At 35.7% G+C, this 27,516-nt stretch overlaps 1 protein-coding gene across 11 annotated transcripts in view; it reads left to right on the top strand.

The window, feature by feature from the left end:
- The window catches only part of SNTG1 (syntrophin gamma 1), a 372,119-nt gene extending 344,931 nt beyond the window's left edge, over positions 1–27,188 (top strand). For all 11 annotated transcript variants that reach the window (XM_030012053.1, XM_030012058.1, XM_030012057.1 and 8 more), the window contains 2 exons: positions 14,029–14,139; positions 22,710–27,188. In XM_030012053.1, coding sequence (XP_029867913.1) covers positions 14,029–14,139; positions 22,710–22,868 — 270 coding nt within the window. In that variant the 3' untranslated portion in view covers positions 22,869–27,188. The remainder of the gene's footprint in view (positions 1–14,028; positions 14,140–22,709) is intronic.
- The last annotated feature ends 328 nt before the right edge of the window (positions 27,189–27,516 follow it).

Genomic DNA, 27,516 nt, shown 5'->3' with positions numbered 1-27,516 from the left:
TGAGCTTTGAAAAGAACCTGCTTTTCTCTTCTGTTTCATGGGTGGGAGTGTGTGTTATTACAGCAATTCTCAGTTTATGTTTTAGATATTTTTGTTCAGGTGTCTGTAAAAAGAGAAATCAGCCATAGTCTGTATGTCTTATGCTTTTCCCGTCACCCTTAAAAAAGCTCAGTACAACTGATGGAATAGTTAGCTATACCAAGTGAATAATATGGCATCAATTTCCAGATTAAATTAATGCAGGTCCAAATCTCAGTAAAATCATCAAGAGCCTTCATATGTTTGCATTTGTACTAATTGCTAACAAATACTAAAATGTAAGCAGGCTTTATTGCTACTACTTGACACTGCTGTTATGGGAGAATGTGAAATAATTTTTCTGAGTTCCACTTCTCTTCAATACCTGTTTTCCTTTGAGATGCTGCAGCATTGCCACCAGCAATTGCTGAAAATGCCCTTTTCTCTCCAGAATGTGCTCCTATCCTCTATCTTAAGTCAACCCTTCTCACCACATTACTCCACCAGTCAGAACCCTTTTACTCTTCCCACTCCATTCTACTGTTTGTTTGCAAAAGTGTGATGAATTTAAATTTAAAATACTTGTGTATACATATTTCTTTTTGTTAAGCGAGTAGTCTTGTATGATTCATCAGTGAAATACATGACCGTCGACTTAGGAGGTATTACACAAAAAATCAGTGCAACAGAATTAAAATGCATTGGCTCAGAAAAAAACATGTAGGTTTCCCCCCACACTCAAATAATATTTTAGCAATGCTTTTGTATAAAGGTAATTTGCATCTCCTTCAAAGCTCTTGGACATGTCTGATTCTCAAAAGACTTCAGACTCTTTCAAAGGCATTATCTGCAGTACAAGTGTACACTAAATTTCAAATAGCAAAGAACAAGCACAACTGCCTTCATACATGTTCCCATGGCTGAAGGGTGTGGTACCCTTTTGGTATGTCCTTAGAACATGTACAGCAGGTTTCCAGATACAGAAAAAAGCTGTAGTAGAGGTATAACTTCACTGTCTTTCTTTCTCAAATAAGTCATTGTGCCTTTCCAGTTGTGCAAAATTGCTGGAGGCATTACCTCAGTGAACCATAGGACTTATAAACCAGATTCTTCTTTGCCCTCACAAATAGATTTTTTAATATTTTTTTCTTTCATAGCAAAGAGCAAAAAAAATATTTCAAGTATTAAAATTGCCTACTGAAACACTAAAGCAATAGTTAGCATTGCCAGCAGATTTGCATTCAGCTCTTCTCTCCTTTTCCTGCTGCCCCATGTTGCCTACAAGGTCACATAAGTAGTACTAGAAATAGATGATAAAATCCAACACTAAAACAAGTAGAGCAAAAAATTAGCATCTAACTTCCATTTCAAGCCAGAAGAGTCCTTACTGGGTAGGTTGGGAACCTACTCAAACTAAAACCACACTGCACACCAAGTAGAAGATCCACAATGCAAGACCACTGGAGTGAAGCTTTGATGACTTGATGACAACCAGAAGAAAGCCAAGAAGGAATTCTCCAACTTCCAGGTCTTCTGAGCTTGAGAAATCCCATAAAGCATTGTAAGAGTATAAGACAATTATACTTTTTCCTTTCCTCTTCATCTGTAAAGCCATGAAACCATGGACTGAATCTGTTCCTTCTGGGGTGGCATCTAGCCTCAGCATCCAAAAAGTTCTGAAATTTTAAGCCAAGCATTAACCACAGCTGAGCGTCTGGCGATCTCGAGGGTCTAAATACTGATGAAAAAGGACACATTTACAGAATCTGAAAGAGGTTTCATCAAAGTGTGAAAGGGTAGCAGATGTGTGAAGGGATTTCCTTCAGGAAGGGAAAGGTGTAGTAGGCCACAAAACATTTATTGCACCCAGACCAGCCTTAGAAATCGCTCAGTTGGTACCACTCATTCACCACACTTACATACAGGCTGCAAGGATGAGCAGGGGGCTCCTGCTGATCTGTCAAATCTATCACCACCCCCCCTAATATGTCACTGTGGTCCTCAAAGCTCATGACACAACCTGGGACCTGCATGCTGTGGCAGAAGTGATTCCCCCTGAAAAAATACTCTCCCATTTTTCAGTGCTTATATCCTAGTTTCCCTTCCACCTTTTCCACTTGCACTGTCCATGTTTTCTCTGTATTTCTTGCACTTTCTGTGTTTTCATTTTAGACTGATAAAATCAATTTTGCCTTAATGCTTGCAGATTTTTCTTTTAAAGGTGGGTTTTATTTTCCTGAATGGAAGGAGGGACCATGCTGGTAAAGTTCAGGAGTCAGTACATGGAGAATCCTGAAGGTTTCAGGGCTTGTTTCATTTTTCTTTGATACAGAAAGACAGGAAAGCAGACAGTACAGTTTAAGATAAAGGCACCATGTTAAAAATGCCTGATCTATTAGATAGCATGCATACCAGAGATATGCCACATACTAATCCATTCAGTAGGCGTGGAGAACCTGTACATTGGAAATTCAAGAAAATAAATGGATAGCAATAACAGACTATTAAATACATTACAGACTTACAATATGAAGACCTCAAGACCTTTTTTTTTTCACACTTACAAATCCAGACCTCCCAAAATGGGTCCTTGAAAGCACAACCCCCCCCCCCAAAATCATAAATACTTTAGTTCTATAAGCAATAAACAAAAGCTTCTTGGAGAATGTTTTTCTGGCAATTATTATTAAGAGCTGTGTGTCACATGTGCTAATAATACTGTCTTGCAGGTCTTCCTATAACTGTTCACCAGTGTTTGGGAAAACTCCTTCATTCATCTCACAAATGTTTCATGGAACACATAATGCAATTCTTTCAGTGCCCCAAAACTCATTATATTCTTCTGTTACAAATTAAAAAGCACATCATCTAGAAATAAAAAAAGTCGAACAAAACCAACAAAGACAGTGCAGCTCCCTTCAGAGTTAAGGTTTTGTACACACAAATACAGATACGCATTTTTGTGACTTGAATGGAAGTTGTACATAAGCAAATCAAATGAGAAACTCCCAAGTTTTCTGAGCAGATAGAACAGTATTTATGTTGTCAACAGATTCCTTGAAAAATGTTTTCAGACTTCTGATATATAGTCACTTAAGTAAATTGCATAAGCATAAATAAACTACTGCATAACATTCACAAAGAGGTTTTACACAGAAAATGTTTACATAAAAAAGAAGCACAAATATTATTTTTAACTTTTCTATGTATTATTTTGAAACAGATTGTGTTACCGTAAAACGTTCAGTGTTGTAAGGAGAATGCCGTTAGTATCCTTAGAAACCTACCTGCAGTGTTGCACCTTAATTAGTTTGTATGTTAGAATAAAGTATAGTTAGTACCATGGATAAAAAAGAGGACATATTGGGATTTAGGTAATTAGGCATTAGGCAGTGTGAGGTGGTAAGGACAGCTCTAGTGCAATTGCATTAGAAGAGAAGAGAAACACTACTGTATAATGCAACATAATCTTTTGCCACGTGACTGCTACAGTTGAAATTGTCAAGCAAGCCATAGGATTAAAACTTGTCTCAAATCTACCCTGAGTGTGTCAACCACATTTTAATGAGTACCTAAATAGGAAAACCATTACCTACTCTCCATCATTTTATGGAAAGATAAGGTGGCAATTCTCTCAGCTAAAAATTTGTTCAGATACCTTCATTATGATAATGGCAGGAGTAGGTTGTGTCTATGCTGGTGATGATCTTCAACAATGTTGCTATACTCACACAAACTAAAACATAAACTAGAAGTATTTACTCACATAAACTAAAAGTATTATTTCTCCACCTAATGAAGGAGTTCATATGAAGCAGGAGTTCAAAATCTCTTTTCCAAGAAAGATCTGAAAAAACAATGAAAAATGGAAAACAGTTTGTAGGACAAGGAAAACATGAGTAAAAATTAAATTAAATTAGCTATATCTTATTAATATTTACATACACATTTGTGCATTAAGGCTATACAAATTCCTAGAAACTGTCACATGAATTAACAAACTCAATATTAAAGACAAAAAAGCTATTTAAAATGTCATAATGTTCATGAAAAAAATATTTGTATCTAATTCTTCATAAATGGTATGAAATTTTACAATCAGTATTTGAAAAATCAGTACAAACTTTTATCTTTTCACTTCCAATGATGGGACATCCACAACTTTTTGGGGCAACCTGTTCCAGTGTCTCACCACCCCCATCATAAAAAATTTCTTCCTTATGTCCAATTTAAACCTACCCTTTTTTAGTTTAAAAAACATTGCCCCTTGTCCTGTCACTGTAGGCCTTGGTAAAAAGTCCCTCTCCGGCTTTCTTGTAGGCCCCCTTTAGGTACTGGAAGACTGCTATAAGGTCTCCCTGGAGCCTTCTCTTCTCTGGGCTGAACAACCCCAACTCTCTCAGCCTGTCCTCATAGGAGAGCTGTTCCATCCCTCTGATCATCTTCGTGGCCCTCCTCTGGACCCGCTCCAACAGGTCCATGTCTTTCTTGTACATGTTCACTTTATTATTTTGCCACTACTCATATCAAATTCAAGCACTCTTTTTTGGGTAAAGCTTGACTCGAAGCCATATTCTATAGACTTCAGAGTTCAATGTCAGATAGTTCATTCAGTCCATCTCTCACTTCTTCCAGAATAGCCCTGTACATGCAAAATCTTTTAATGAATTCAAAGGGGGTCTTGGACAAGTACTTGGAGGATAGATCTAATTAATTTTTTAAAATTTATTTATGACACTTTCATGTTTCCCAGAACACAAAGCTCAGGTAGTAGTTTCTGAGGACACCTGAGAAGTCCTGTCTTGTATTTTGATGCAGTGGGGTCTTCAGTAAATCTTCAGGCAATTTCTATTTTATACTTAACACTGTGCTCATGGTATTTTAAGTTTTCTTTCTTTATCACTACTGAATTGACTGTGGACTATTTTTAGTAGTGAATAATCACTAATCAACTGAACTGAGGCCAAGTTCTTCAATTCATGATTTTAACAGTTGTTCAGCTATTCCAATATTCAGGTTATTTAAGCAATGAAACAATATTTAAATTTTTTCCCTCTTACATTTCAAGTTAATAGATTTTTTTCCCAACATGCCTGACAAATTGCAGTCAAAATTTCACAAATGTTGTAAAACACAAACTCACTCTCAATGCTTATGAACAAGTTTATAGAGGGTAATGACTCTCATTATGCTTATGGTTTCCAGACAAAAGCCGTACAACCCTGTGTGGCTTGTTTACTGTCATTTAATCTTTTTATAATAATTAACTATGCAAGTCAAAATTAGTGGTTAAAAACTGTCATCTGTGCTAAATGTATTTCAAGACAAACACATTATAGTTCGATAAAAACATTGCTTCTATGTCTGCACAGACCTATGATAAATATAAGTACACAAAGTACTAAACTGAGTTCTTCAGAACAAATCTGTACTATGATGTGATTATAACAGCAGTGGCATAAATCATAACTGTTTCAGCTGTGTATGCCCTGCTTTCTCTCACTCATTTTCTGACTGATAGTTCATAGAGCCAACAGTAGTTTATCATTTAGAGCATTTGGTATGTTGCTGTATAACAAATCATTGTGATTTCCTGAAAGGAGAATGAACAGTTTTTAAGACTACCTAGTTAAATCAGATTCTTCCAACATTTTGGAAAATAATTTCTTAATTCAGCTAACCAGTTTGTAAACTACGAAATGTAATTACGGACATAATAGAATTTCTCTCCCTGCACATTAAAAAGTAGTAACATGTATACTTGTGCTCTTGTTCTTCTGTAGCACTCTCTAGAGCCAAAGCTCCAGTGTGAGATCTCATCTTTTTTTTCTTATTAACGTTGTATAGTTTGAAAGAGAACTGTGACATATAGGCCAAGCAGACATTGGCAAATGTTTGACTATGATTAATTTCTATCATGTAGTCCTTCATTTCTAGTAGTGATGTACCTGGAGTGAAAAGGCCACCTGCCTTCTGTGTTGGCATACATGGAAGTTTAAATCTGACCATCAGTGAGTGTCCCCACAGCATCTCTTCCACTGGGGACTTCTTCAAAAAATGTCCACCAGCTTTAGTGCAATTTCATTTGCATTATTTGAAGTACAAGATGTCAAATAACATCCTGTTACTGAACTTCCCTCTTTCTTCCTTGCTGGTATTCTACTAAAAGTGAATTTAATTAGTCTTTGTGAATACCATTTAGTCTCCTTTCTCCTGGCTGCCTAATCAAGTTTTCCAGACTCTGTTTAGTTACTCCTTGCACTAGAAGGTGTCTCAGTATACAGCATCTACTCCAGACATAATTTTTCTTTTGAGAAGTTTTAGATGCTAAATGTTTGGGGTTTTTTTAAATTACAAAATTTCCAAAAAGATGCAAAAAGTTCTGTTGCAGGTATTAGATGCTATAAACCAAATTTTACGCTAGGCCATTTTTGCAGAATTGTGTATCAATGTCTACTGGGGAAAACATTTTTCCCAAGACCTGAACAATTACAGCACATCTATTCAGGCCCTACATTTGTCTAACATTAGCTAGTATATATATGTCAATGTTTTAATGATCAAATATAACTCTTGTGGGTGATTTATGTTAGGTATGGACATACACAAATATTATGATAAGCATTTACAAACAAGGTTTTGCAGCCAGTGTAGCCACCTTAAGAATTAAGGATGGAGACTGTTAGATTAAAAAGCATAACAAGATGTGTACAGAAGTTCATCTAACTACTATTCTGAAAGTGATCCAATGTATAAAACTACTTACTCAAGTGGCATTCAATAACTTATTTTTAACATGTTTCTAGCAAAGAAATTGTCTACTCTTCAAGGGTATGGGTGTATATACATAGACATAAGTATGTTACATATGTTTCTGTTTATAATGACATTCATTAAAGTTGTTTTCTGTAATGTGCATATTTACATCATAGCTTGTATGAATAATGCATGTATTTGTGTGATATAGCTATGTATTTGTTTTGCAATATACCTACATGTGCAAAGTGCTATGTCTGTACTCCATCACATTTACTGCTCATTAAAGCAGCAGTCAAAAATATATAGATTTCAGAAGAGAAAAAAATCATCCCTTATAGGACTGAAAATAAATTAGTGCTGCTGAATTATATGGTGATGCTAGAACAAAGTAACAAAAGGCCACATAATGGCCCACGAGGTGCATATCAACAAAGTTCAGTGTACCTGTCATCTGTTCTCTTGCAGACACCTTGCGCAGTGCATCAAAAAAGGGAATATGCTGCAAACAATAAATAGCATTGCACATATATTTAATTTGCTTTTCATACCAAAAGGCTACTAAATAACACAGAACAGAATTTTTCTTAATTTCTTTAGGAACAAACTCCATGTTTTCTAGGGATACATGCCTTAAGGTCTCTCTCTTCATGCAGCTAATACACATACAACATATTGAAACAAAACAGTATATAAAACACCCCTTGATATCCAAATTTCAGTAATAGAGAAGGCAGAATGAAACCAGGCTCACTTCAAGGTGGAGATTTAATAATGTAACTCTTGTAAGCAAATATTTATTCTGTGCTTAGAAATTGAAATGCTGAACAAATAGCTACTATAACTGTAATATAAGCCATCAAGCATGGTTCATACAGTTTTATGTACTGTGGCTAGAAACAAACAAATGTTGGTAGCTCATCCATCAGTACTAAGCAAATAAACTGTAGTCTTTTAACATTCTATGTAACTTCAGTAATGGACAAGAACAGTTATTTTATTAGGGCTGACTTTCTTGCTTTTTTCCTTTGTCTCATTTTTGTTCTTTATCCTCTGTGTCCTCCCCTGTCTTTCCCTTCATAGTTATAAAGCCACAGCAGTTGACAAAGGAAATTGCCTTGGACCATAATTCTTTTGTAGTAAGACACTCTCCAGAGATCGGTAACACAGTAGAACTGAGCACGAACAAGATCTTAATCCTACTCAGTTCCCTACTGCTGCCATCAGTATGGACAAAGTGTCACTTTGCAAGAATGTAATCTTTCTCAATTAGGTATGAGACAAACAGCCAAATTAAGGTGTATCCCAGGTGCCTGAAGACCCAATTACTTTTATTCTTGAAAATAAGGACCTACGAGGCATCGTCTCTTGATTTAGTTTGACTTGTAGGAGTATTACTTATTTTAGTCAGATGACAAACAACATTAGCTTGAAAGGTGTCCACTGAAATTTAGCATAATTCTGTAATATATATTATAAAAAATTGTCTTACAAAGATAAACAGAAGAAAGATTTAATCAGAGTATCAAGAAAAACAGAGGCAGTGTTGGAAAAGTACAGCTACAGCTTTCTGAAGATGTGATAGAAATGACAACAAAGGGATTTGCTGAAACTAATATTTGAAAAGTGACATCTGACGTCCTTTCCTTTGTAAAGATGCTTTCTTTATTTACTCCACCATTTACAGGTGGTCTGAGATGTAGCTGTCTAACCATTATAAAACAATGACAGACTCTTTCAGCTTTTTTCCAAGCATCCTACTGAAGGCCAAAATTCTTTTGCTATTGCATAATAATGGAAAGTATAGAGAAAACTTGTATTTAGTGATGTGCACTGGCAGGTGAAGTGATGCCGTTGCAGTATGTGGTGCAAACACTATTTCACAAGTTCGTTAAGTGTAAATGGTCTTTTTGCAAGAACAGGATTGGTCCCCATTGCATAATCCAATATAGAAGAAGCAAGACTGTTTAATAATAAATTGAAGGTTGTTCATCACTGAAGTCATAAGACGCAAATTAATTCTGTTCTGGTTGGAGACTCTCATGTTGGCAAAATACAGCTTTTCTTTCCTAGTGCCAATGCAAAATGCCCTGTATATCCTTGCTAAATCATATAGCTATCACAGAGTTATGGACTAGTCAGACACTCATATTTCTGTGCATATTCCTTACAGTATGGTAAGTAAAAATACAGAGACACCTATTTATTCTATCTTTGGTAATCCAGTCCCTGTTTATGGTAAATCAAGCTCCTTGACCCAAAACAAACAAACAAAAACCCCTAACCAACACTCCCAATCATACCCTAAACTAAGATAATTATGATGCATTCCCACTTTTCTGATACTATTATCTACACAGAAAGTGATTTTTTGATGACATCTCATCAAAATTTTATGTAGTTTAGTCCAGGATTCTGAAATGATGGGAATGAGTAGCAAAATGACATCTGATATGATTGTGAAAATATTTTCTAAGGTCCCTTCCGGAATATGTGTTCTAGATTTAGCACTAGTGCTAAGAATAGAAGCAATATGATTTTCTTCATTTGTGTGACTTTGGGGAGCATCAGCAAAGTATTACAGGTACTGAAGTCAATAGCTTTTATTCCATGTCCCATTTATGTACTGCATTTATGTGCCATTTATTAAATAAAAATATGCAGGCAGACAGCATCCTTGGGTAATTATGGCAAAATAGCACTAGCAGAAGATAATAGGCAATAATTTGGTTACAAAGACTCGAACAAATGAGTCCTAGATGATTACTTATAAATAAAGTATTTCTCATTAAAAAGTATTGGTGGAGAATCTTGGTCCCAGATATGTCAAAGGAAAAAAAATCCTATTAATTTCAGTGAAGACAGGATTTCGCTTTTTGATGATTTCTTATTGCAATAATTTAATAACATCTCAAGAGAAGTCTTAAATCTAATTTGTCAGCTTGTCTGCACTGTTTATTTGTTTACATTGCATTCTAGTATTCTTTGAAGTTAATTTTATTAAATGGTATAAAATGTAAAAAGCAGCCTAAGCGATCTACCGATAATAATTGGGAAAAGGATTTATATCTTATTGGTTTTTTTCAATATTATGCACGATACATACAGTATTTGTTCAATGAGATTGTCTTCTTACAGTGCATTTCTCAAAACATAGATTAACTATGTCACATTTTTCATGACCGCACTGGATGCATTCAAATTGTGAAGTTGGTGATATTTTCAGTATGTGCTATTACCTTCATCCCCAGTTTCTAAATTGGACTGCTTGCTGTTATTCACAAGTTCTGTCTCTACTCATGGATTAAGAGTTCTCTTTTAAAGGCAATAAACAGTGCATACTGAGTTCTCATCTTGGTCTTTCATCAAGGCATGATAAGGTGTGTGCCTCAACTTGAGAAGTGTCTCAGGGTCCTCACAAGTAGCTGATGCCAGCATCTACCAAAGAATCTTTTTTAATTTAGTTGCAATTTGTGCTTTAAAAGGAATTGCTGCCTGGTCAAATCTATTTTAGGGTAAATGAAAATTTACTGCTTCCTAAATATGCTATATATAGTCCTGTAAAATATTCTCAGTAATGCAGGTTACCCACAGTTATTGAGGATTATACAAGGAAAGCACTTGAAGAGAACAGGCTGCTTTTATTAACTAAAAGAAGCCCTATCAGAATGTATTATACAGTGTTGAGCTTAGTAACACTGCACCTTCAAACCAGTAAGTGCTTCTGCTTATATTTTATACTTCATAAAAACTGATTTAGGAATAATTTATATGACACATGTTTAGGTTTTTTGGCAATTGGTGAAAAAGCCAACATGTTTTACAAATGTACTTATTGCTTAGAAGTCAATCTATACATAAATATATATATATTTGTACAAAATTATGTTAACTGTCTGAAGCAAGCATTCAACAGATGGTTCTGAGGAATGTTCAAAAACATGAAAAAATAATTCACTTGGCTTTGACAGTGGTATAGATCGGTATGCCCAAGGGTACCTATTCCTAACACAGGAGAATTACCCATTAAAATTAGAATTCAGAACAGTCACCACAGCAAGCAGTGTGACACTGAAGTCAGCCCATATGAACGTGAAAGATAACAACATGTGAAACTCTCTCTCTTGTGTTTTTATGTCATGCTGTAGCTACACATCTCTGTGAAACGGGGTGCTTAGGTGAACAGGTCTTGCTTCTCCTTTCTATTTTGGCACTATGAGGTAGTCACTGAAAAAGGATAGATCTGGCCCCTATTCACTGCTTATGCATTTTGCAGTAATGAAAATGAAAAGAAAAAAAAAACCACCCAGAACATATGAAACCACAAGAGGAGGTAACCCGGGGATCCCCAAGATACTGTATTTTAAGAGAGTGGTCTGACAGCATTCTGCATCATCTTGTATATCTGCTACACATGCAAAATGTGCAGTTCTGGCCACACAAGGCAGCCCTTCAGTTTCTTTGGTAGGAGAAAAGGAATTAAATGGGTCTTACTGGGTATATGCTTAAATAATTCATCTGATTTTAGCTGTCTAGAATTTGGACATCTGAAGCTAGTTACACTTCTAATGTAGTGTGGTACACTTGGGTGTAGACACATCCAGAGTGTATCAGAGTGAACCAGTATTCATCCCAGTTCAAACCAAGATGAAGGAACTGTTACTCAGAAATTCTCTAGAAGAAAAGATGTAGCCAGGATGACTAGCTTGAATGTTTGAAATACTTTGTATTCCTGACTTAATAACTTAAAACTCACAATATTTCCCCACACTTATTTTTGCAAAAAGAACCCTCCTTCATGTGGACATCTTTGGGAAAAAATATGTGCCATTTGTTGAAGATCACTCAAAAGAAACAAATGGTTCTTTCATTTGGGAATCACTTCATGCATTGTGAATGGCATTTTTATTTGTTACACTTTAGACAAAGAGTGTTTAATAGTCTTTGTGAAGTATGCTGTTGAACTGTCAGTTCTAGGAACCTGTTTTGATATCCTGATGGAAGAAGTGCAGTCTTGTTGGAATTAGTCTCAAGAAGGATTTCTTCCTCTCCATGCTGTAGACCTGATTTTGCAATGTACTTGAGTAAGAGTCATTGCTAAGCCAGGGTCTCCAAACCCAATGTTATACGTAAACTGAAGTGTGTTCTTGAATCATGCCTGTGGTTTGGTGAGACTGTCATTCTCTTTCCTCTGAGTGGGAATGAAGTGAGTGACAAAACTGCATGGGAAATGCTGAAGTACTGTAGTTCTGTACATCCTTCGTCTTCACCCAAACTTAATCTGATCAGGAATAAGGCCAGGTACCCTGGGATTTTGCCTGCCCATCTAAGGGTCCTTGTCACTACTGCATCTCTCTCCTGGCCTCCCCATACATCATCAAAGAAGAGAAAGATGATAGCTCTTTTCTTTGATTGTTGTTCTCCTGAGATAAAGAGACTATCAATGTCCTTTACATTTCTCATCTAGGAAATGACATGCTTAAATAGATTGGCTGTTCCTGCAGAAAGGCAATGGTCTTGATCTTCTGACAAGATCTGATGAGTTACATAGGTCTGTGAAAAAAGGTGTTTACAATGTAGGTAGAAAGTATGGCCACTGGAATGGTATACTGGGTTGTTTTGTTTTGTTTTTTAACTGACTCTCTACAGGACATAAGTAAACATCATTGATCAAGCAAGGTGAAAGGAATTGCACACACTTAGAGATGGGGGAAACTATTCTATTTTATGTAGCACAGATTGGTGGGCTCAGGAGGACAGCATTTGAAACAAATATGATATAATTTCACATAAATTGCCAAATTCCTCTAGTTTATCTGAAGCAGAATGTCCTTAACTCTGTTTATGGTAGGTGGGAGCTCACCTGTCACATACACACAGAGAATGAAAGTGGCGCTGAGATTAGGGTTTTTTTATCTGGAGGGGATAAATATAGAGAGAGAATTTGGGGGAAAATAATTCTGGCACTTACTTTGTGTACTGTGCACAGTTAAGATACTGTCCTTCAGGTTTTTTCCTCTACAAGTTACTAAGACAAACACAGCTAATTTTATTTAGCTTGGTGAAGGTTAGAGATTGTTGCCAGTCATTAACATAAAGGGATCAACACATCCTGAAGCAAATGTACCTGCATAGATTTAGAACAGTTAGAAATTTGACCTCCCTCATATTCTGTTTAATTTCAAGTAGATACAGACAAAGGGCACAGGTGGAAGAGTCATGCTGCGCCACTGAGAAGTCATTTACAAACCCTTAGACAAAAGAAAATGGAACAGCACTTCTTGCCTTAAGTTTCTGTGTTGTCCAATGCATGTGACATTAATGTCTCCTCAAAGTAACAGCACAATGTGAGTGAGGATGACCTTATAATTACATGAAATACTACTGAAATCTCAACAAAAAATGTTAGTTAGTGCTTCAAAATATCTGGAGTGTGTGTGTGGGGGTATCTTTAAATGAGGCTTAAAAGACAATAAAAAATAGCTCTTTTCCACTTTTAAGTAGTTTGAAATGTATGGGTTTTTTTTACATAAATCCACATTAGACATAAAAAAAAAAACCAAACAGTTTTTCTAGCCAGCTGTAAATTTTATTAATGGCATGATTATTCTGTAGAGCAATCTGTCTTTTTTTTCAACAAGACACAATGTAATTCATAATATAAGTACTTGAAAGGCCACTGATATGCTTAGAATTAATGATCTGCTCAAATTCTTGATTAAAGCTCTCATAAGTAAACTTAAAATAAGTTATTATTACAGGGTTTCCTTCTGTTATTTTATCATTTAGAAATAGATATTTGTTTTTAATTTGATATGCCCTTTATGTTAATACAACTAGATTTTTTTAATGTGGAAAGAAACAGAGAGGACTTCTATGACAGGTTGTCACTTCAGATGGAGTAGGGAATCCACAAATTACCAGTGGAAAAAATCTTTGGGTTTTGGCATGACAATGAATTTACTAACCCTCTCTTTTTTTGTTTAATCAGGATTAAATATAGATGAAGGAATTTCAGAGTGAATTTCACAAATGTAGTCTGACTGATCGGAATCAGACACTCCCAAAATATACTACATCCATATGATCAAAGGGACATCAGACCACATAACACTAAATTGATTTAATTATGTACCATAGAGGGGTTAAAAATTCCCTTGGAAGGAGATCAGTTATTTCTAATACAATTTTCAATGATAACTACACTGACTTGCTTGTGTATGGTTTTTTATGGTTCTTTTTTTTTTCATCTAGGCCGTACTTTGGAGGTACAAGTTTTCCCAGCTCAAAGGTTCTTCAGATGATGGGAAGAGCAAAATCAAATTTTTGTTCCAAAACCAAGATACTAAACAAATTGAAGCAAAGGTAAAAACAATACATTGTTTTATAATGGCAATGTACATTAAAGCCAGTTATCAAAGCAGCTAGGGAAATGGAGGAATAAATTAAACTAAATTACTTAAGAATATTAGATTAATGCACAAAGTCAAAGAATGCAAAGAAAACCAAAGAATTTCCAAGAAAAGAAAACTGAATCAATTGCTTGGATTTTTGCAAGTTTGAAGTCTTTTGGAAGGTGTAATTACATTAAAAAATAATAAAAAGCAGGACTTGCTAAATCTGGTTTTAGGCACATTTGCCAACTGTCCTGTTGGCTGAGATTTTGAGGGCCCTGTTTTTCACCCTATACTTGTATCATGAAGAAATGGTGCAAAATATAACCTTAAGTCAACCCAGGGACAAAACCCAGCAAAGGTCTAAAAATCTGTTTTTATTTCCAGAGCAAAAAAGTGTGGATTAAACACATATTCCCTTACAAAACTGAAGCTTTGTGTCTGAGTCTAATTCACAATCAGAAAAGTTGTATTTTCAGTTGTTCTTTTGATTCAAGAGTTAATTTATGAAAACAGTAACCCTGAGAAATTTATGCTTAGTTTGATTTATGTCTTCTGAGAATAGAGCATTTACTGTCCCAGTGTGTGTGAGGAGAAGTGATCTCCCAGGATCTTTGATAACTGCAACTGCCTTAGAGTCTGAATCGAAGGTCTTTTTGACTAGAATCCCAATTTTTGTGTAAACCTAAAGACTATTTTCTTGGCCATCTTTAAGCCTTGCTTTTGAAGCGTTTGCTATACCATTTTTCCTGACCGTGTCCCAGAGAAGACTGCTGAATGAATGTGATAACAATATGGTTCCATAAGCAAAAAGGAAGTGGTTAAATAAATTGTTGTCTAAAAGGGCTAAATATGCACAGCATAATAAAGTATGTAAAGAAAAAAGGCATTGTCTTGGGGGCAGTTGTGAGTTTAAATGCAAATAGCTACATTAAGCAGCTGGTTTTCCTTCCTGCATGTCACTTTATGTTTGGTATTAATTATTTTCTACCTAACAGCTATTTACTTGATTTTGAATGCTGTACTCAATACAATAAAGGTATGTAAAAGCTCCCATTAAATCAACAGCAATGAAATGTGGTGGACCGTGGCTTTCAATATCTTCATGTTCTGCTACATCTCGAAGATAAATATTTTCTTACTTCCAATTTCCTTTAGAAATTATTTTAATAGTACAGAATTTCTATTCATCTCTAATAAGAAGACATAACTTAACAACCTAATGTTGTGAGGATGATTTTCTTTTAAGCAAGTAATTGGAAACTTTTATCATGCTCCTAAGGACACCTGAAGGATGAAACTCGTCATTATTTTTCTAATGTCTGACTGCTATTGCTGTTATATTAACACATGATTTTAGGACTAAAGAAATTTCATGGGAATCCAAGAATGGGACAGTGTTTCTTTTTTTTTCAGTAAAAATATAATATATTTTAAATATTAAATTAAATTTAAAAAATAAAAACAAAGTATGAAATATAGATTTTGCAGAAGAAAAATAGTTTTCATCAAAATGTTTTCATGTTTTAAATTAAATCTGTCGTGCAAATCACTTTATAAGCCTTAGAGATATCCTAATAGGTGTCTTTATCGTACCTATTGTTATTCCCACTCAAACTGAATAGAGCTTTATTTCTAGGAAATTTCATCTTTCTACCTTTTATCAAGGTAGAAATTCTACCTTCTACCTTATGAAGGCAGAATATTATACAAAGTTGCTAGCATGCTTATAAATATCCTGTCATGTTCCCTGGTTTCTTCTCTTTATTATAAATAAAAATTTTCACATTGATCAATTTGGAAATAAAAATCTGTTATTTTTAATTAATTTCCTTGGTAATCAAAGCATACCAATTACATCATGATCAAAAAATGTCAGATTATATTGTCTTTGGAAGGTGCTACGGCATTTATAGTGAGCACTTCATTCCAATTTGTTTACATATGAAGTATGTTGTTTAGTCTAAGAAACATAGATAAATGTGGCTATAAAATGAATGTGAAGATTCTCGGGTCATATTTTTTCAACTTTGGTTAGTTTAAAATTCTAAGGATAGGTCCCTTCAGTATCCTTTAAGCCTTTCATTGATTTAAAACACTATTCAGCATGAGAAGAGGTAGAACAATCTAGCTTCTATTTTTTGGACTTTACTAGCATTACAGAGTTAGAGGTATAGCCATTTGGGGAACTCTTGAGTAATTACAAAATGTTAATCAGATTTTCAGAAATGCTTGTAATGCCAGGTTTCATGCATACTGTATGCAGGCTTCATTTGGAATCAGATGATGGGAATTTTGTAAAACATCTGTTAAAGGTTGTGATGAATATTCATGGCCACAACTATCGTCACTTGTTACATGCAGCTCTGTGCTTCAGATGGCCTGGACACCCACTGTTGTAAGGGGAAATACAGTGTAACATTTTCTTTATGTCAAGATAATTTTTTGTCAGTTATATTACACAGGGAATAATCAGAATATAGTGAAATGAGAGCTCACAGCTGAGAACAACCCCCAAAATCTGACAAACCTGACAAACTAACATTGTCCCAACATGTTAGGGCTCTTCACTTCTGCATTCTCAAGCAGTAATGTGGAAGCAGGACATGGCGGGTAACTTTGATACAGCTTAAGACAGTCACTAGAACTAAGAGTGCTTTTTCCCCTCCATCATGTACACTAAAACACTCTATGCAGAACCTGCTGTGGCATATGCATACCTGATCTGAGACTCCTGCTTTTCTTGCCTCTAACATTTGTTTTCCTCCATCTCTAAGTTTCAGCTACAGCACTGACAGAATGTGTTAATGTATTTAATGCACTATAATTCAGTTACTCCCTGCAAATGTGAGGTGGTCTGGCCATAGGGGTTTTTTTGTTGTTGTTGATTTTTTAAAAAACAATATTGCTTTCATCATGATCGACAGCCAGCTGAATATGAGCTGGCAGTGTGCCCAGGTGGCCAAGAAGGCCAATGGCATCCTGGCCTGTATCAGAAATAGCGTGGCCAGCAGGAGCAGGGGAGTGATCGTCCCCCTGTACTGGGCACCAGTGAGGCCGCACCTCGAGTACTGTGTTCAGTTTTGGGCCCCTCACTACAGGAAAGACATTGAGGCACTGGAGCATGTCCAGAGAAGGGCAACAAAGCTGGTGGAAGGTCTAGAGCACAAGTCTAATGAGGAGCAGCTGAGGGAACTGGGGTTGTTTAGTCTGGAGAAAAGGAGGCTGAGGGGAGACCTTATCGCTCTCTACAGCTACCTGAAAGGAGGTTAGAGTGAGGTGGGTACTGGTCTTTTCTGTCAGGTGGCTGGAGATAGGACGAGAGGAAATGGCCTCAAGTTGTGCCACGGAGGCTTAGATCAGATGTTAGGAAAAATTTCTTCACCAAAGGGTTGTCAAGCATTGGAACATGCAGCCCAGGGAAGTGGTTAAGTCACCATCCCTGGAGGTATTTAGAAGCCATGTAGGTGTGGTGCTTAGGGACATGGTTTAGTGGTGGACGTGGCAGTGTTAGGTTAACACTTAGACAGGATGATCTTAAAGGTCTTTTCCAGCCCAAATGATTCTGTGATTCTATATAATTCCTTCCTGTAAAAATATGAGTTATCAAAATCCAAATGCTTCCTGCCTTCCTTCATTTACAATGCTGCAGATTTTGTGTATCTCATGCTATCACACGTGTATGAATATGGCATGTTGTATCTGTGTGATAATATTCTTTTGCTTTAGAACACTTATTCATTACCTAGAGAATCAAGACTGTCAGAGTGCTTAGCTGTTGAATTTTGATCCAAAGTTTAAATAAATTTGTTATTATTCTAGAAATACATTCAGACTGGTAGATGGACATTGCTTGGAAAAAAAAAATATTATGCAGCAGCATTTTAAATTTTAGCCATACTGTCTTCATAATCGTCCAGCATCTCCTCTGTATTCTGGTGGAATATACAGAGATATCACTGTTAATGTTAGAAGAATCTAGGAAAAATACTTTTTGAGAAAAAATGCAGAACCACATCCATTCATCAGTCAGCTTTTTTTTTTTTTGAGAAACTCACTTGCCACCAGTGTTATATTCCTAAGTGATAGAAAGTCCTTCACTGACACTGAATAACTAATATTTTTATAATGCTGTCAAAATTTTTTACAGTGTGCTTCATGCCTGACTTAAAATTCAAAATGGCAAGCTTTAAGACACACAACACGTGCTATGGATTTAGTTACAGTTTAACCAGGTATACTTCTTTTCAGCTTGAAAATAATTTAAGATATTTAACCACTTGCATTATTCTCACAGATATTCTCTCTTTTTTCTGTAGAGACTTTGTACTGATGCTTTTTTTTTGACTCCTTTGTAAGTAATATCATGTTACTATAAAGATAGATAATGTAATATAAAAGAAGTGTTTCCTTATAGGTTTAAGCAATTCCAGTCTGAAAAATCTGAACAGTAATTACCATAGGTCACACCGGTGGGTCCATGGCAGGGTGCCTGGATGCAAACACCTAACTCTGAAGGTTTCTAAGTCAAGGTCTAAGTGGTTTCTCAGAAGAAAACCACTTAGGGGCACCATTAATCACTGATACCCCTTAGACATTCCAATCTGTAGGTTATTTCCCAGCTGTCACTCAGCAGGAGATATTGCACAAGTTTGCACAGTCAGACAGAATTTTTCTGACTGAGAGCTAGAAAATAGAGCTGTCAGCTTGGCAGAACATGGAGCCTACGTGTCCCTTTCCTTCGTTCTTCCTGAGCTGTTGGGGTTGAGTTGAAAAAACCAAGCAAAGAAGGGCAAAGCTTTCTCCTTATCTGTAACACACAAAGGGATTCACTTAGGCACTTTCCTATCTAGTTACCTATTTGTTTAGCTATAGTTTAATGACCCATTAGTGTCTCTTCAGTATCACAGCAGCTTCCAGTGGCTAACAATCTCAGGACTGTGATAAACTCAGAGTTCTGTGCTCTTCAGTTGTACCTGGCTAAGTATTGGGCCATCAAAATAGAAACTGCTTTATATTTTTCTGAGAAAAATGAAGAGTATCTTAAATCTATGAGAGATCCTGTTTCAATATGTACATATATGCTCCCAAACATAGAAGTTTGTAATGGATATAAAAATCAGCATCAATGCTGTTCTTATTACATGCAATTTCCATTTGAATTTTGTAAGTGAAAGCACCAATCAGTAATTTCCGTGAACTGAGAGTTTCTGTGCCTTGTAAAACATATGTATAACTCAAAAGCTACCCTTCGGTCTGTGCCTTCACCTTTCTCAATTTTCAGGGCTTTTTCACAGCTCAACAGTTTTGTCAGGAAAACTCAGATGAGGTCACACAGTTGTGCTGCATCATGTGAGCTTTTGTTCACAGACTAGCTGAATCCCTAAGCTGAGTGTTACAAAATGGAAGTGAATACAAAAATCAGCACATCAGGATGAAGATCTAGTCAATTGTCTTTACCTATTTGAATATGGTGAACAGAAGAGGGCGGAAATATGGTATCAGCAAAGGAAGAAGTGTAACTTCAAGGATTTAGCATTAATAATTATTAATTAATACTACTTTAATAGTAATTAATGCCAATTAATTTGTACTTGAAATTATCTTGTATAGAAATCTAATCTAAAATAAGACAAATAGCCTGAGTTACTGCTATTGTAATGTGAACAAAATGCTCACTTTCAAGTGTTGCAAGGTGTCTTGATGGATGCCTGCACCATTTTCCAGACTGACATTTCTGCTCATTTGAAGTATATTCTCCGAAATATAATTTTAAATTAATCCTTGTTCTTAGCCTTGAGGATTTTTCTGTGAGCATTACAGCACTCTTCAAATTTTGAATATCATCTTTAAATGGGTTTTTAATATACGTCCTTAGGATTTTTACAGAGTGATTGCTCATTTGCAGTGACTGCGTTCTGAGTTCAGATTTCTGACCTGTGTAGGTTTGTGTGATTCAATTTTTAGTTTCTTCATGTATTGCACATGGATTATCTGTTTAATATCTATTTTAAATCGGATTCTATGCTAATATAGAGATACCATGTAACACCACATTTGATGAAAGAATAAATATCTTCTCATATCAGCACTTTATATTTGGATGAAAGAAAAGATTTTTTCTAACCATATCGTGAATACCTACAAACTTACCATTGCTTGATTTTGTAGATGTATTGTTTGTGTAGTTGTATCTTTAACATAATGCAGTAAGACTTGTGGTTTTTTTTTCATCTGGGGGCACTCTCTTTCTATTTTCTCTTTCCATCTCCCTCCTTTCAATCCAGACGTTCTTTGTGAAAGGTTACTAGAATTCCCATACAATTCTGGCCGTGCTCAATGACTGCATCTTTCTCACATACCTTTCTGCCCACTTACATTGTCCTCAGCAGAAACTGTGAATGTTCAGATTAATAATCTGGGAATGTCTGGTATAATGACAGCAATGTAGGGTGAGACTAGTTTGATCAAGAGAGACCTTAGAAAGACAATTTGAAGACCAGAAGGTACACTGATATTCCTAGGAGAGTAGGGTCTTAGGTGAGGTGTACAGACAACAGTCTGGAAATTGGAATAATAATAAATTGCGTACTTGTGCATGGACAAGTAGATGTGGCTTAAGTTGGGATTTCTTCGCTTTTCGGGGATTCAGAGCATTTGCTTTTCCCTACTGCTAGCAACTTTAATGGCTTCACTGAATACTTCAGGGTTCTTAGGGTTTCTCTGTTTGTTTATTTGAAACTTAATCCAAAGCTGGGTGTGCAATACACAATACCCTGCCTAGATGAAAGTGTATTCAGACAAGAGGATGACTGATGACAAAGTACATACAAAAACAACCATGGTGGCCAGGGGGGCACAAAAGCTTGTGGGTTCCCCTCCACCTGCTGGCAGTACTGCAAACCCATGGGCAGCTGAAAGTGCAAGTTCTCAGCAGAAGTGAGGAAATGTTTTGTCTGTCAGCAGCTCTACATGAAGTCTTACCTGTTCATTAAGCTTTCTTGTGATTAGGCTAATCTGCCAGAAAAGTGTTGTTCTTGATCGATCCCATGCCCATCAGTCAGGCTGCTGTGAACTGAGCTGCAGCCATTAATCAGGCCTGTATGTACTCACCACATACCAGTCAGCCTACTGTGCTTCACATTGCTTTAACTTCCAGTTAAATATGCATGTCTACATTGAAATAGGAATAATGTTTCATGGCAAATAATAATCTAGCATTTGCTAACTTCTTAGTGCTCATATTTGCAGTGGAGTAATTTTCGCGTTGAGTCGTTACTACCAATAATAGTAATCCAGTGGGACCTTTAGAGGCTGTTCTGTTGCCTCACCATTGTCCTTGAAGGTCCATTGAGCAATGCATCTTCCCAATGCGTTACTGTTACAGAAATACCTGTGATAACTGTTGGTAATAATCGTACTAATGCACTGTGAAAATTCACTGTCCAGCAGCTGTAATTATGGTAGTAAGAACTTGCAGCTAGTAGGGTTACCTAATTGACTCGAACAGTTCTCAAACTGTAACATTTGTTTTAATAGGCTTATCCTGTTGAGACATAGGGGGAAATGTAGTCTTTCTACAGATAACACACAGAATTGATATGATAATTATTGCACTGTTCCACTAAATACTTATTCTCTCATCTTAAGTTTTAGGTTTATTTTTGTAGTACCAGAAGGTTAAATAATATTATATTAATAAAAAGGAGTTAACTGAAAAGTAACTTAATTTGAATGACTGATAGTTCTTATTCTGAAATAGCTTCCATAATTCCTTGTTTCCTCATCTTTGAATTTCCATTGTTTTCCTATCTATGATAAATTTTCTTATTTTGAAATTTGAGGGAGGAAAAAAACCTTTGGCATAGTGATAAAATTGCTCTTCTCCCAAGGTTGCTAAAAGTTTAAAACATGGAGTCTGTTCCTTCTTTTTTGGTCCAATAACAGTAATCCTCTCGATGAAAACAGATCCAGAATATCACTGTGTGATAATAGCACTTTTTGAAAATGCCTTTTTTTTGTTTGGTTGGGTTTTTTTGTTAAAGAATCACCATAGGTAAGATAATAGCTACCAGTGTGAGGTGATGTGTTGAACAAATGTAACATATGTGGAACTCAGCATTATTGATCTTTGTAGGTACATTGCATATACAGTAGTAGTCCAGAGATGTGTAGACTGTTACAGTCCAGTCATTCAATTTCTATCTAAATTAACCTGCAAAAGTGCCAGATTTGCATTAACCTGAGGGAAAAAAAAAAAATCATATAGTGTCGCTTTCCTTCCACTTTAGCTGGTAGGATCTCATATTTCTATGGAGGCACTTAACTAAGAAATTTGTCTGTCTTAGCCTCCAAACAATTATTTACTGAATGGGGATAGCTCAGTGTCTTAAGTCCCTATAACGGAGAATTGTCAGGCACATTAGCAGAATTACATCAAACTATTAAAATTATTACTATTTGAATAGCGTTTCATTCCTGGGTATATGTTTGTTAGGTGTTCTTTTGTTTCATGTTTAATCTTTTTGTTTTCACTTCCAGGAGCTGGAGTTTTCCAACCTGTTTGCAGTCCTTCACTGTATCCACTCATTCTTTGCAGCCAAAGTGGCTTGTTTGGACCCTTTGTATGTAGGCAGTCAAGCCACAGCTTCTGCTGCTCCCACAACTTCTGGTACTGGCAAATTAAAGTATACCACTTGACATCTCACATTACAGCACTGCCACTTAACAAGACGTAACAATGTATAAATATTCATAAGATGTAGACCTTTGGTGAACCATGTACGTGGAAACCAATCCTGGAAGCAAGACATCTTGCAGCATCAGCAGATAAATGGTCATGTGGGATCATAAATTCATCTCTGTTCTGCAAGACATCAGTAAATAATCCTAGTTGAAACCCCAGAATAGGATGGATATGCTTTTAGTATGATCTATTTGTACTTAAATAGTGCTTTAAGCAACACTGGAAGCAAAGGAATAAATGACGAAATGAAGCACTTCAGTATTTAATAAAATTTTCAAATTGCTGTAATAATACACAAATAGAATTGTCATTTTCCTGTTTTCAGATGGTTTTTATGACATATACTAAACTCTGAGTATGAACTTAGTACCCTATCATTATATTATAAATGACATAAGAGCAAGCAACAAGCATATGGTAAGTACATGGTGACAAGGAGATAAGCATGAAATGGCATTTGTGTAAGTATCTCCTCAAATAAGAAAGCACTTTAAGCATTGTTGTAGGTTCCATACATGTGTCCATACAGGGAGTCATGCTACCTTTTCTATTTTGTTCTTTTAGTCTAACAATAGCAACAACCGAGATATAGCCATATTAGACTGATGCATTTAAAAAAAAAACAAAACAAATGACAAACTAAGCCACAAAAAACAAAACAACTTTCTATGAGGAAGTCCCTCTTCTTCAAGTAAAAATAATGTGATATGAAATTAATTTTATTACAAATTAAGTGCAAGTGTGTAAAATGTCATATCTGCTATTTACTTCCTTTTTTTTTGCAAGAATTAAATTCTGTAAATCTAATAGTCTTTGTTCACAAGACTTAGCTGTTGAATTTGTTTCAGAGACAATATGCCTAATACATTGTTTCCATGTTTAACCTTGATTTCACTTCATAAGTAGAACCTCTGTTCCACTCAGACTCTCAGCAAAATAGACATTCTACATTATGCTTGAAAAATGAGTCTACCCTTTGAATTCTTAATAATTTCTTTTTTAATATATTGTTAGTAAAAGGCAGGAATAAATTAAATAACCTGTAAAGAATAAATGACAGAATGCATAATGTCTTTGTATGTTAAGAATATTACATTACTCTGGACCACATACTAGTTCCAAAGTACCATTTAATGATGAAATCTGAAAGAGCTGTAAATTTTAAATTAATTACTTTATTTAAATATCATTTTACAAAATAATTTAGTTTTTGTGCTATTACATACATCAGTGAAGGTGGAAAAATGGTGGGAGCATCTGTGGGATATAGCTGAAACAACAGAAAAGGTGAGGGATTTTTTTTGCCAGACGTGATAAGAGAACCTAAAAAAACTGCAGAAAGAACAGGTAGTGCAGCTACAGTGTGTGCATAATGTTTTAAATAGTACTTTGTGGGGTTTCTGTTTATTATATTGAAATCAAAACTTCCTTTTTTCTTTTTTTTCTACTTAGACTTGTTATAAAAACACATAGCACGTAAGGGTTGTGGACACCATCTGCCTTGTTTAGCAGAAAGACTAGTTCTGTCACATCCCTTTCTACATATTAAGATAATTAAAACTTCAAAAGTGAAGCCAGAGGAAAGCTTTTTCAAAATGGGAACAATTCAAAATGCAAGGCAGGGACAAAAGATGAATGAACTGTAGGGGCAAATCATGTCCCTGTTTTTTTGCTTTGCATTAGAAGTATTTGGATTTATGTGTGTGAGAGTATCCCTGCCTTGAAGTATAGCTTATCTCACTTGATACTGGTTCCAAATAATCTGAAAATATATTTTCTAGGGACTCTTTTATCACTTTCAAATGACTTTCAGTACATTCTTACTTCTTATTAGTACACCTCCAAGGGTTACATGTTTATTTTCCATGCTAAATACAATGGAATGATGTTCTAATCCAGCTATTAAATGCTTTAAGTGTCGTCATTGAGTGTTTATTTATATGAATTATCCCTGAATAAGGGGGTCACATCCTGGTCTCCGAATGACACACAAAACTACCGTGGCTGTCCATGGGATCTCAAGTTTGTTCCCGAGGGAGTACAAACCCCAGATATTTTTAATCCAAAGCTACAACACTCTAAGGGGTTGAACGATGGTAACTCAGGCACTGTCCTTGTCAAGAAAGCATATACTGGAAACACAAATTTTGACAAAGCACTGACAATGCTGAAAACAGAAGCTCGATATCTGTTAATGACAGTTCTCCTCTGTGCTCCTGAATCATCTCCTTCCTTTTAGTGCGTTGCTGTGGCATTCAGCTATCACAGTGTTGGCATGTGCTAACACCTCAGTAAATGCTCTGCTGGTAATAGCAGAATCTAAAACTAATAGCTGCCAGTTGAATGTTTTTCCTGCAACCATTCATGTTACGTGCACAGTTGTACCACTGAAACTGAGAGTTGTTTAAGGAACATTGCTTAATGTTCTTAAATGAACATAACATTTACCCAAACCAGCAGAAAGTATGTCATTGCAAACTGCTGTAGATTAAGGGATTCCATGATATGAAAGCCCCCCCCCCCCCCGCCCCGCCCCAAAAAATTGCTGCTTGTGCAGCACTAAGCTAGTGACATGAACTTTGGGGACTCCACCAGTATCCTAAAGATCTCTGTCAAGTATTCAGTTTGTAGAACTGCTGTATTCATCAATGAGACTTTGGTAACTGACCATTAAATGCACAACATTTAAGAGACAAACATTAGCCTGTAAACTGATTTTTTTTGTTTTTCTAAACTGCTATATTTCAAAGACCTGAACTGGTGGGGTTTAATCAATACTTTTATTTTCAAGAAGATAAAAGCGATGTTGTGAGAATATAAAATGTTGTAGCCTTGACTGCAGGTCAGTGTTGGTTTGTAAATGTAGCAGGGGTTTGTGCACTGACCTCACAGAATATTCAGAGGTGACTCTGCATCCAGGCTTGCTCTTTCAGAGCAAGCTGGTTGGAAATTCAGTCTTGAACCAAACAGGGAAATTTTTAAACTCTGTGCTATAGCTAATCCTGAAATAGCAAAATATAATTTACAAACGTATTAAATGGCTATATTTTTCATTTAAATACTTGCAGAACATTCCCATTTAAAGCATAGTGAACTTCATACATGTATGTCAAAAAACAGGCTTTATGTTGCAGCCTCTCATTTGACACTAACATATAATGAATGCAGGCATTTTCTAAGTCAACACAGCCCAGTGACAATGAAAAACCACAATTATAATGAGCTATCAGCTTTTGCTAAAAATCTGTATGCAAGTGAAAGCAAATTTTTTAACAAAAAAGAGCAAACCAACCAACCCATAACATAAAATATCATTTGTTCTCTTTATGCCATGATATTCCTAAATAAGTTTAATAAAAAAAAATTCTTTATAGTACTGTGCCTATTGAGGTGATTGTTATATAGTATACCAAAAATATGTACTCTTTAATTATAACTAAATATATTTGGTTTGATTTGATTTGCTTTCTGATGAAAATTTTAGATGATCTGACCTTCACAGAACTAACCATATGCTAGGTTATAGTGTTAGCATAATTTTATTATGAAAGTGTTACCGATCTGAATTACATGTTATTCTTGATTTCATCAGTGAATAAGTTTCATTTCCTACATCTGTTTAAAAATACAGTTCCAGATTTTCAGAAAAGCTTTCCATTCCAGTAGCATGAAGGCACCTTTGAAATAAAAATCAGCATATTTTTAAATGATGTCCATTTTATTTTGTTAATTAAGGGCAGAAGGAAGTTTGTGGAGACAAAATAGTTGTAAGGGGGTTATTTTTCAAAACCAGTAATTTGAAGTTTTGTCTATTCAAACTAGAATTCATAATAATGCAAACCAATAATATACAGTATCAATATGCTTTGAGATGAGAATCATGAAAAATATTATTTTCCATATTAGCCCTTGATTCCACAAAAATATATTTATTTACTTTATGCACTTAGACTTTATCAGAACACCTCAAAGTGGACAGTTAAACACGAGTAGGTAGTTGTCAATACTGCAATCTATTACTTTAAATGTGATTTGGTTTATTCAATGCCTTAAGATATTTTTTACATCAAACAAAATTTTAAAAAGGCTGAAGATCTTGTGAATGTACAGTTGCTGCCCTTAGAAATTCAGCAGCTTTGCTACATATTGTCTAAGTATCCTCGAGTATTCCCTATGCCAAAAAGAAAGCTAGTTTTTGTTCTGGTATGGCGATTCCAATGAACCTTTTGGAAAATGTAATTTTACTAATATTAAACACTGATCCTTGTATTGCACCTTCTATTTCCTTACAGGGTCTGGTCTCTGAAAAAGTGTAGTGTCTGAAAAAAAGTTTAAGCTGATTTTAAAATACTCGACCTCGGGCAATTATGAGTCTGTACTTTGCACTCACACCTCTGACCAGTTCTGCATGATGGGAAATATGAGAGACTCACTCAAGCTCCTGAAATTTAAGTACCTGTCTTAGATGTCTAAGGTAGGACTCGAGGCTTTCAAAAGGGAAATACAAGATGAGCTTAGGATCTCTGGAGGTGCATGCCTCTGTGTGTGTGTCTCTCTCTAAGGAGCTGGAGGTGCTTCTGCATTAGTGTTTTCATTTTATCA

The sequence above is a fragment of the Aquila chrysaetos genome, chromosome 4 (genome assembly GCF_900496995.4).
Source record: "Aquila chrysaetos chrysaetos chromosome 4, bAquChr1.4, whole genome shotgun sequence".
NCBI lineage: Eukaryota > Metazoa > Chordata > Aves > Accipitriformes > Accipitridae > Aquila > Aquila chrysaetos.
Note: the sequence above shows the minus strand (reverse complement) of the source record. Positions and strands in the feature narration are given on the sequence as shown.